The sequence below is a fragment of the Glycine max genome, chromosome 1 (assembly GCF_000004515.6).
Source record: "Glycine max cultivar Williams 82 chromosome 1, Glycine_max_v4.0, whole genome shotgun sequence".
NCBI lineage: Eukaryota > Viridiplantae > Streptophyta > Magnoliopsida > Fabales > Fabaceae > Glycine > Glycine max.
In genome coordinates, this window is record NC_016088.4 from 52,854,471 (window position 1) to 52,865,148 (window position 10,678).

General features: G+C 33.0%; 2 protein-coding genes across 2 annotated transcripts; both read left to right on the forward strand.

The window, feature by feature from the left end:
- Positions 1-1,348: 1,348 nt before the first annotated feature.
- On the forward strand, positions 1,349-4,566 carry LOC100791534 (cell division cycle-associated 7-like protein). The gene is made up of 5 exons (XM_003516543.5): positions 1,349-1,782; positions 1,857-2,090; positions 2,685-2,768; positions 3,697-3,826; positions 3,919-4,566. Exons 1-5 carry the CDS (start codon positions 1,514-1,516, stop codon positions 4,318-4,320), a joined length of 1,119 nt encoding a protein of 372 aa, XP_003516591.1. The 5' UTR covers positions 1,349-1,513; the 3' UTR covers positions 4,321-4,566.
- Positions 4,567-7,641: 3,075 nt separating this feature from the next.
- Positions 7,642-10,029, forward strand: LOC106794123 (cytochrome P450 CYP82D47). Its single transcript, XM_006573552.4, has 2 exons — positions 7,642-8,859; positions 9,142-10,029. Exons 1-2 carry the CDS (start codon positions 7,897-7,899, stop codon positions 9,769-9,771), a joined length of 1,593 nt encoding a protein of 530 aa, XP_006573615.1. The 5' UTR covers positions 7,642-7,896; the 3' UTR covers positions 9,772-10,029.
- The last annotated feature ends 649 nt before the right edge of the window (positions 10,030-10,678 follow it).

The window sequence follows — 10,678 nt, forward strand, 5'->3', positions numbered from 1 at the left end:
AAACTTAAAATTTAAAGACTAATTGTTAATTTTTGTCTTTACGTTTTAATTATATATATATATATATATATATATATATATATATATATATATATATATATATATATATATATATATATATATATATATATATATATATATATATATATATATATATGTTTATATTTTTTAACAATTTTGTTTTTGTTTTTTATATATTTTTCAATTAGAAGGTTAATGTTTAATTAACTTTTAAATTTTTAAATAATTAATTTAATATAGTAATGATTAAAAATGTATATATTTATTTCACTTTAAGAAACACAAGTCTAATTTGTTTTTTTTTTTCCTCCATAAATGCAAGGTATCATCATAACTAGAAGTCATGAGATTAACTTTTGAGATGCAAAGATTATTGAAGTAAATTTTACACAATATTATCAAACGCGAGTCGTGCTTGGATCGACGCAATGATCAAGAGACCTGACCATCTAACTTGTTCGAGCCACTAAATGGATCAAACATGCAACATACCCAATGCGAGCTAGTTTGACTCACTGCATTTAAAGGTTGAATCGTTGACCCGACAACTTGATTGATCATGTTGGTCATGCATCTTGGGATTTAAGATGATAAAATTATTGTCACTTCTAATTTGACTTTTTTCTCTTGACTTATATTGTTATTTATGAATAAAAACTTATATTTATCATATCTCATCTAATAGACTTGCTCGTTTGGAAATGACTTTTTTATTACAGCAATACAAGGATGAATGAAAAAATTGTATTGTTTTAGATAAAATAAATTTTGTAAAATTTTATTATCTTCATTGAATTTGCTTTTATATATATATATATATTAGATTATATTTGTTAGTGTATGTTATATTTTGATAAAATATGCTACTCAATTTTTAAACAAATTTAAAATTATGCTTTTAAATATGTTGAATTTTATTAAATTATTTTATTAGTATAAGTTTACAAGTTATAAAATTATTTAGATTTTTTTAATATAGATAAAAGATATATGGATTAGCTAATGATTTACTAAATTAACCAATGGCTAATTGACTCAATCCCCTGATTGAGTTCATCTGAATTGAATAACATTGATTTTACCTTTTTAAATAAAGATTTTTTCATACACACGACTAAAAAATTGAGTCCATATTAGATTGTTTGAAAAAGTCATCTATATACTAACTTGTTTTATAGCAAAGTTTTCAAGTAATATCATATTTTTTTTTATTGAAAATAATAGTCGACGAATAAACATGTAAAATATTTTAATTAAATTTTTTTGGTAAGGGTGTATTAGTACTATTAAAAATTTATATAATTTTAATGATAAAAAAAGCTGTATAATTTTATTTTAATTCCTTAACCACTTGGGGTTAAGTAAGAGAAATTTAAGGGGATGTGATGGGGGAGAGAGCAGCATTTTATCATTTTTGGATTTATTAGGGATTCCCTCCTTCCCTCTCTCCTCACAAATAGACCGTTGAATTTCAAACCTTAGTCAGCCAGCCATGCCCGCACTCAGAAAGCGAAACCGATCGTCAGAGTCCGATGCAATGCCCAACAACGACACACCTCACGAACACAAGATGTCCGAGTACGAGCTGTCGAGAGAGCAGAGAATCCGCGAAAACCGCGAGAGAATGGGAAAGCTGGGAATTTTCGACCTTTCCCTCACTCTCAAGCTCAACAACAACAACAAAAGATCCTATTCCTCCCACAAACTCAGAACCCCTCCTTCTCTTCCTAACCCCTCCGCCCCCGTTCGCCGCTCTTCCAGGTTCTATTCACATCTATCATCATGCAAAATTTTATTTTTATATTTGCCCTAAAAATCCGAATCTTGTTTTCCAGATTGCAGAATGTGACTCCTGTTAGTTACTCCGAAGTTCCCCTAAAGAAAGCCGAGTTCAAAGAAAATGGAAGGGTGGTGATAGAAGAAGGTGCCAAGCCCGAGGTGTACACTGAAGAACACGAGAAGCTTTTGGGAAACACCGACAAGCCCTGGACGCTCTTCGTCGATGGCGTTGGCAAAGATGGCAAACGTATTTATGACTCCGTCCTTGGCAAAACTTGCCACCAGTGCAGGTTACCCTCCCTCTCTCTCACTCTGCTATGTGAAATCAAAATTATCACACCCTCTAATACACTCTTTATTATTAGTTCACATTTTTTCTTAAAGAAATCACTATATCACTAGCAGTAGCCATGGTGTAGAAAGTAAATTAGTAGCATTTTCAATTGTTAATGAGTGGTTGGTGAAGGTATATTGGCTGTCTGCCATGAACTTGTGTTTAGTATTTGTTTAAAATGTTTGAATACCATTTTCGAGACATGCTTTACGGGTAACATGCGCACCCTTTTTGTGTTAGAATAAAATACCACTTACGTATATTGCGCACTTGTGTATGATTGTGGTACTTTCAACAGTAAGAGCACGTTTCTTTACTTACTGCATGCCAGAAAACACACACACACACACTCTGCGCACCTAATTGAGTTTGATATACTTTTGATAAACTTTGGCTTTTTTCTTTTTTATAATCTTCGCAAATAACCATTTTTTTACCGCGGCCTCATTTATGTGATGAATTTAATTTTATGATCTATCAGTCTTTTATGATTTTGTTGATTTTCTTTTCTCAACAATCTTTCTCATTGGATGAAAATAATGTTTTATAGGCAAAAAACTCTTGGTTATCGGACATGTTGTAGCCAGTGCAACATGGTCCAGGGACAGTTTTGTGGAGATTGCTTGTATATGAGGTATGCCTTCTAAAACATGTTTCTCTCCTCTAACATCTATGGCAAGAGATGATGCAGTCTCCTCATTGTGCTTATATGGTAGGATACTTGTAAACAAATAAGGATAGTGTTGAATGGTTGAGTAAAGAAATATTGGATGATTTATGATTAGTTAATAGTGTAAAAAATTTTACACTGACAGTGCATACCTATTAAACTCTTTGAATAAAGATAGAAATTAGGTCAAGTTTGAGTAGAAACATAGGGTTTCCTCCTCCTAAATACAGGGAATAACAAACTGACACCTTAATTCCCTTTTACAAGTCTGTAACACAACTCATATCATTATAACTGTCATTTCATAACAAATATCTGCATATTCCAAAATTAATATGAAAATGACTACTTAGTAACTTCTTGATATAGAATTCTAACTGTCTAAATCAGATTTTGGCCTATCATTGCTATTTATATTATCTTCAGGATAGTTTGAAGCTTCTGATGTTTATGGTTGATCATTTTGTTAACTAAGCTACCGTATAACACATTTGACAAATAATTGATAAATTGTTTTCATTGAAACATATAGCTTCAGTTATGATATCTGTTAATGATTCAAGATATTATCAAAGGCTAATCTCACATGTGCATACACACCTGAAACATTCAGAATTGATGCTACATGGTTATGCCAAGGCCCAGAAACATATCCAAGAAATTCCTAAATTATGCTTTCAATATTTGGTCTGGAATCATTTATCAGTCAATATGATATGCACTTATTTATCATGTAAATTCAGTATATTATTACACTTAATATTTAAAAAACATTCCTGGTAATCCATTGGTATTGCTTGTTTTAATTTGAACAAGAACCTACCCTTGTAATTTATGATTTCCCATGATGCTCTGACCCCAGTGCTTTGTTTCCATTATCCTGCTTTTGTAGATATGGGGAGCATGTACTCGAAGCCTTACAGAATCCAACTTGGCTATGCCCTGTCTGTCGTGGAATTTGCAACTGTAGCTTATGTCGTCAAGCAAAAGGATGGGCCCCAACTGGCCCTCTATATAAAAAGGTTACTCCTAATTCTTGACCAAAATTGGGTTTACCATGGAAGTTGTTTCTGAGATTGAATTGAAGCTAAGCTCAAATGTCTCCTTATTTTAGATATCAGCATTGGGTTACAAATCAGTTGCACACTACCTTATTCAAACCCGGCGCTCAGAAATAGATGAGAAGAAAAATGCAGATGCTTCCGACCCAGTTTCAGCAAAAAGGTCGCTACCCTTCTCTGATGTGGACAAGTCTCTTGAGGTCAACGAGAATCATCTGGAATCATTGAAGCCTCTAGCTGAAACTGAAGGTGATGGTGCTGAGGTTTCAGCAAAGAGATTGCTCTTCTCTGATGAGCAAAGTCAGGTTGAAAAAGTTGAGTGCTCAGATACCCCGAAACCTCTTCAGCTTGAAAAAAATGAGTGTTCAGATACCAAGAAGCCACTTGCTTCTTCCTCCAAACCTAGCTCAGACAGTATTGCAGGAAGACTTAGGTCCAGGCTAAAAAAACCATGAGATTTTTATTTTTGTTTTTCTTAGTCTAACCTGGGATACATGTGCTTACTTTCCAAAAAAAAAAAACTTTACGTATTGGGATAACTGGAGTTGGTAATTTGGCATGAAAGCCTTTTTTGTCATAGTAACGGTAATATGTGCTTTCTCTTTTAATTACCAACTGGAATTGGTATAATTTGGTATAAAAACCTTTTTTTTTTTATCATAGTAATGTTAATAAGTGTTTTTTTATAAAAAAAATGGAGTAGTATTATGCGTGTTTCTCTTTTAATTATAGTACATCGAGATGCCTTGTTATAATTTGAATTACTATCATGTTAGTTAAATCCTTTCCCTAATACTAATCATGTGAAGTGGCCAATTTTCTTGTCATGTTTGTTGAGTTGCATGAGAACGAACGTGGAAGATAGTTCTTGTCAATGCCATTAGCTTCATCCACAGATCCAAAAGCTACCCAGATTAGCTTCAGTCCCTACTCACTTGACTCTTAAAACTCACGTTTCCACCATTTTTTCCAAACATCTCCATTAAGATTTGACTCATGTTTGACCATAGTAGAAAGCATGTTTGATAATTGTTGAAGTGAAACCAACGTGGCTTCTAGGGTGGGAGAATAAAGCAAAATATATATATATATATATATATATATATATATATATATATCAAATAACTAGGATTAGTAACTGAAAATAATTAAGAGCAAGTGGGTATTAAAAATAAATGATAATAAAATAAAAAAAACAATAAGAAGCAAAAAAAAAACCTCAATATGGGTAATCTATTTATCTATTTATAAGTCCAATTACTTCATTCTATTTTTTATCTCTATACATTTTTTTATTTTGTTTTGAAGATTGATAAAAAAAATTCATTTATTTTTCTGGATATAGAAAACTACATCCAATCATTCTATATAAATAATAAGAAATAAAAAAATTAGATAAAAATAGAACAAGAGAGTGGAGGATAAAGGATATTTTTTTTTTAGAAATTTATATATAAGTCTTCTGCACCCCCTTTGTGTTTATTGATTTGATCCAAGTTTCATAAAAATATCAATCCTTTTTTGAAATATCTTATAGATTGAATGTTTCGTTCAAGGAAATATAAAATAACATAAATATTTAAATAGGTTTAATTCTTTATTGAATCATAAAAATCTACTTTTCAAATATTTATTCCCTAGGATCAAACATCAATTGCAACGATTCATTTGGAATAGAGATAAATAATAAATCCCCTAGTAATGTATAAATTTTTTTATTCTCGTACCGTTTCAAAAAATAAAAAATTATAATATATATAAAAAATTATGATTAAATAGATCAATAAAATCATCGAATTAATTAAATTATGATTTAAGTATTTTTCTTTTGAATTTTCTTTTTGAAATAATACTCCTCATATCTTCTGTTTGAAATATAAAGTTTTTTTTTAGATACGTGTGGGATTATTGTAGGCATGCCTACACTGGAATATATTTTAAGAAAAAAAAAACATAGAATACACCACTGGATTCCAAGGGGAAGCACTTCCTATTAGCGGCAACACTGCTGCTATCATAGACAACCCATGTGTGTGTCGCTTGCGGCAACACGACGGTTCGGTTTTCCTGCGCACAACATCAACATGCAGCGACCCTTCACCATCATGTGCCGGAAGAGGGGACTCGGTAGATTCCACTCCACCGAGCGCTCTCCATCGGACGTAGGAAAAGGGGACTATTTTTTTTCTTTTTAATTACTCCAGCGCAATTGTTTACTGCTTAACTCTGACAGCGCATACTTTAGAAGAAATCTTTCTGTTGAGGAAAGTGATTTGGTATGTGAGACAAAGAGCTTAATTTTTTCCAGATTGGAAGCCAATGGTAAATGCAAAGGGATATCTGTTTGCTCTATCTAAAAGGAAAAACTAGTTTTACGTTTATTTTAAATTATTGGGATTTTTTTTGCTGAATAAATAAAAAAATTCCAAAGAATTTAAAATAAACGTAATTTATTAGCAATATCGTAAGTTTTTTCTGAACAGAAAAAGGAAATAATTCTACATTTTTTGTGATGAGAAAATAGTTTATTAGAGATAAAAAAGACACACGTAGAAAACTAATTTATTCCAATGTAACTGTGTAAGGGATTGATATATTTTAATATTTTTTAAATTTATTTCGGTGTGGACATCTATGATAATTTCACACGTATCTAAAAAAAAGTTTATATCTTATAGATCATATTTGTAATTTGGTGTAGTCTCCCACCTTAGAAGCCACCTTAATAGCCCATATCTATCAATTTAATTTTCATGTTGATATATTTTACTAATATCTGGAGACTAATTTGAAGAATCATTTTAATACTTTAGGAACTACTACTATTTAGAATGATTTCTAATTTCCCAAGGCAATTGTATTGTTTGTTAGAGATTATTTAAGGAAGAAGGTGATACTTTAGAGATGAAATTGACGAATTCAAAATCAAATATATTAGCGGTTGTGTTTGTGTGAGGGAAAGAAATAGGTACTAGAAAGAGAGAAAGATGGTATTACCAAGAAATTAAATTAGATATCAACATTATTGAACAAGTATTTGAATTGATGTGAGATTATTATAATATCAAGTTTAAGGATTGAGTTTGTAATTGCATTAAATATTTAAGGAGAATGTTATTATTCATAATTATTTTATTCAACTCTAGTAGAAGTATTTATTGTAGAGGATAATAATAAATAATAACATATTCGTGATATAATTTCATCAAGTCGCTATATGAAGCCCAATCGACCTTTTTGAAAAATGGTTCAAATACTGCGTATAGTGTCGGTCCATTTAGCTAAGAAATATTTAATTACGATAAGAATCATCTTAATCTGCAATGAATATTCTAATGTTACTTTCTCAAAGGTGGCCTACGCTTAGTGGCACTTTTAATTGCAGAAAGTCAGGCAAACTTATCTTCTCAAATGAGAGAAAAAGACAAAGTAATCTTTCAATGACCAAAAAAACAATAGAAAGAAAATGAAATAGAACCAGGTGAATGAATACTTACATAAGAAAATATCCAATCAAATGTTTATTCATATTCTGCACTTACACTTGCATATATGCAGAACTAACTATAATGTTTCTCACCGAGTTCCTATGAATCAGTTAGACGATTTGAACAATTAAAGATTCGGGTCAATTTTTGCTAAGGGATCTTATCAGAAGTTGAGTTGCTTGCATACTTTCATAGTATAGTACCAATTGAATAACAAAAAAATCACTCGTGACAAAAACTAGATAGGTCATGAAATTAATACTTTATAGTAAATTCAAGATCAAACAAATTATTGTGAAAATTTTCCAATTCTGCAACTAAGCAGACATCTGGACCGACCCATTTTTAATTGTTAAAGTCTATTCAATTGAGCAGACTTTACATGAATCATGCACAAATAATAAAATCTGAAACATTTGATTTTCATGAATCTGGTCCATCTATAAGTCAAAAGACAAATAGGGTGCACTGTATGCTAAGCTAAGAACAAGGAAAACCGATATAAAACAAATTTGGGGTGGCCTACTCTTGGGAGCACTCAACATGGTCATGGTCATGGATGTTTTCCAGCTCCAAACACTCGTTTCAGGCATTCTTGCCTTGTTAGTAGGTGCCTTGCTTTATAAGTTAAAGAAAACACATGGTCCTAATGCAAAGATCTGCACTGCGCCACAAGCAGGAGGAGCATGGCCTATTGTTGGTCATTTGCACCTCTTCGGGGCTCATCAACTTACACACAAAACACTAGGGACGATGGCTGACAAACATGGGCCAATTTTCACGATAAAACTTGGTTCATACAAAGTTCTGGTGTTGAGTAGCTGGGAGATGGCCGAAGAGTGTTTCACTGTCCATGACAAAGCATTCTCCACGAGGCCCTGTGTTGCAGCCTCAAAGCTAATGACCTACAACTCTGCAATGTTTGGCTTCGCGCCTCATGGACCGTACTGGCGTGAGATGAGGAAATTTGCCACTATTGAACTTCTCTCTAACCAAAGGCTTGAACTTCTCAAGGACATAAGAACATCTGAGTTAGAAGCTGCAACAACAAAGGCTTACAAGTTATGGTCAAGAGAAGGTTGTCCAAAGGGAGGGGTTTTGGTAGATATGAAGCAGTGGTTTGGTGATTTGACGCATAATATTATTCTGAGAATGGTGGGAGGGAAGCCATATTATGGGGCTGGTGATGATTATGCAGAAGGTGAAGCCAGAAGGTATAAGAAAACTATGAGGGACTTTATGAGATTGTTTGGGGTGTTTGTGTTATCTGATGCAATTCCGTTTCTGGGGTGGATAGACAACAATGGATACAAAAAGGCTATGAAGAAAACAGCTAGTGAAATAGACACTTTGGTTGCAGGGTGGCTGGAGGAACACAAAAGAAAAAGAGCTACGAGTACAAATGGAAAGGAAGAACAGGATGTCATGGGTGTTATGCTGAATGTTCTGCAGGATCTTAAGGTTTCTGGTTATGATTCAGACACCATCATCAAGGCTACTTGCCTGGTAAGTATGTCCATCTTATTATATATAATAAATTCAAAAGGAATTAATCCAATACAAGTACATGACATTGAGATCGATAAAATTGATGTATAGATTATAATATATTCTGAGCGTAATTTGATTTGTCTGTTTAAATCTTCAGCCAAATGTGATTCAATACAACATCCATCTTTGGTTTAGAACACAAAAAACAAGTTAGAAAGTACCAATACTTTTTGGTAGATATTGATATCTAACTTTGAATTCAACCATGAACCATGAACTGGTATACTTTTTTTGTAGAATCTGATTTTGGCAGGAGGAGACAGCATCATGGTGGCTCTAACATGGGCGCTATCTCTGCTACTAAACAATGAAATTGAACTTAAAAAAGCTCAAGATGAATTGGACACTCAAATTGGGAAGGACAGGAAGGTGGAAGAATCTGACATAAAGAAGTTAGCGTACCTCCAAGCCATCGTGAAGGAAACTATGCGCCTGTATCCACCAAGTCCTGTAATCACCCTTCGTGCAGCCATGGAAGAGTGCACATTTTCATGTGGCTATCACATTCCAGCCGGCACGCATTTAATCGTGAATACTTGGAAGATCCATAGAGATGGTTGTGTATGGCCTGATCCTCATGATTTCAAGCCTGAAAGGTTCTTAACAAGCCACAAAGATGTAGATGTAAAGGGTCAGAACTATGAGCTCATCCCTTTTGGTTCTGGAAGGAGAGTATGCCCCGGTTCCTCACTGGCTCTGCGTGTCGTGCACATGGTCTTGGCTAGACTCTTACACTCTTTCAATGTTGCTTCTCCTTCAAATCAAGCTGTGGACATGACAGAGAGCATTGGACTCACAAATTTAAAAGCTACTCCACTTGAAGTTCTCCTAACTCCACGTTTAGATACAAAGCTTTATGAGAACTAAAATTATATATTATGCTAGTTTTTTTCCTCAAAATTAGGGGAAGCCTCAAATCGGGGCCTTCCATCATGTAATAAATGTTCAACGGGGTTGCGCTGCTGTTACACTCATAGTTATCACATTTAAATCAGTCATCGACTTGATCAAAGTATTGAGTCATTGGGTTAGGAGGGGACCCAATGAGTCGTTAGTTGACTAACAAGGTTCAATGTAATAATAATAATAATAATAATAAAATTATACATATAGGATATATATATATATTGATTCCCGCTTTTATTTATCAAATAGTTGTGATAGCTTAGTGGTATAATGGTACCTATATTTTTCAAGGTTAAAGGTTTAGTCTAGCTCCAGCCAAGGGATGATTTTTTTTATATTTTCGTTAAGTGACTTAAATAAATGAGAGGGACTGTTGACTAAAATTGGCCAAATTTAAATTTAAAAGCATAATGAAATTAAAGAAGACTGGTAGGAGAGAAAAATAGGTCATGTATAGCAACATAGGAAAGAGACTCGGCCGGTTTATTGGGTCACCCGCTTTCTGAAAAATCATTTGAGTCAATCGAGATATACCGAGTGACATGCAGATCCGTTTCAACAAGCAATTCCAATTGCTCTCATGACTGATTTACAGGTTAACCGAGTCAACCCACTGGATCAAGCCTAGTCTCACTATGAAACTAATCCAAACACACTATTTGTCAATTTAACTTATCTGTAGCCAATTTATGTTTGTCTCTTAAGAAATTTTTTTACCAGGATCTTGTTCATGAAATCCAAAGAATTCATATGAATATACCAGATTTTGAGAAGATTTAAATAGTCTAGTAAAAAACTTGATGATATGTAATAAGTGAAATTAGAGGCTTGATTAGCAAATTAGTTGTCATTTTATTTTAAGAAGATA

What these genes read in the sequence shown, in the direction of transcription:
- LOC100791534 (XM_003516543.5), top strand. Translation starts at nt 1,514, where the DNA reads ATGCCCGCACTCAGAAAGCGAAACCGATCGTCAGAGTCCGATGCAATG. An exon ending in GGAGATTGCTTGTATATGAG is followed by an intron (nt 2,769 to 3,696) that starts GTATGCCTTCTA and finishes CTGCTTTTGTAG; the next exon opens with ATATGGGGAGCATGTACTCG. An exon ending in CTGGCCCTCTATATAAAAAG is followed by an intron (nt 3,827 to 3,918) that starts GTTACTCCTAAT and finishes TCCTTATTTTAG; the next exon opens with ATATCAGCATTGGGTTACAA.
- LOC106794123 (XM_006573552.4), top strand. Translation starts at nt 7,897, where the DNA reads ATGGTCATGGTCATGGATGTTTTCCAGCTCCAAACACTCGTTTCAGGC. An exon ending in TCATCAAGGCTACTTGCCTG is followed by an intron (nt 8,860 to 9,141) that starts GTAAGTATGTCC and finishes CTTTTTTTGTAG; the next exon opens with AATCTGATTTTGGCAGGAGG.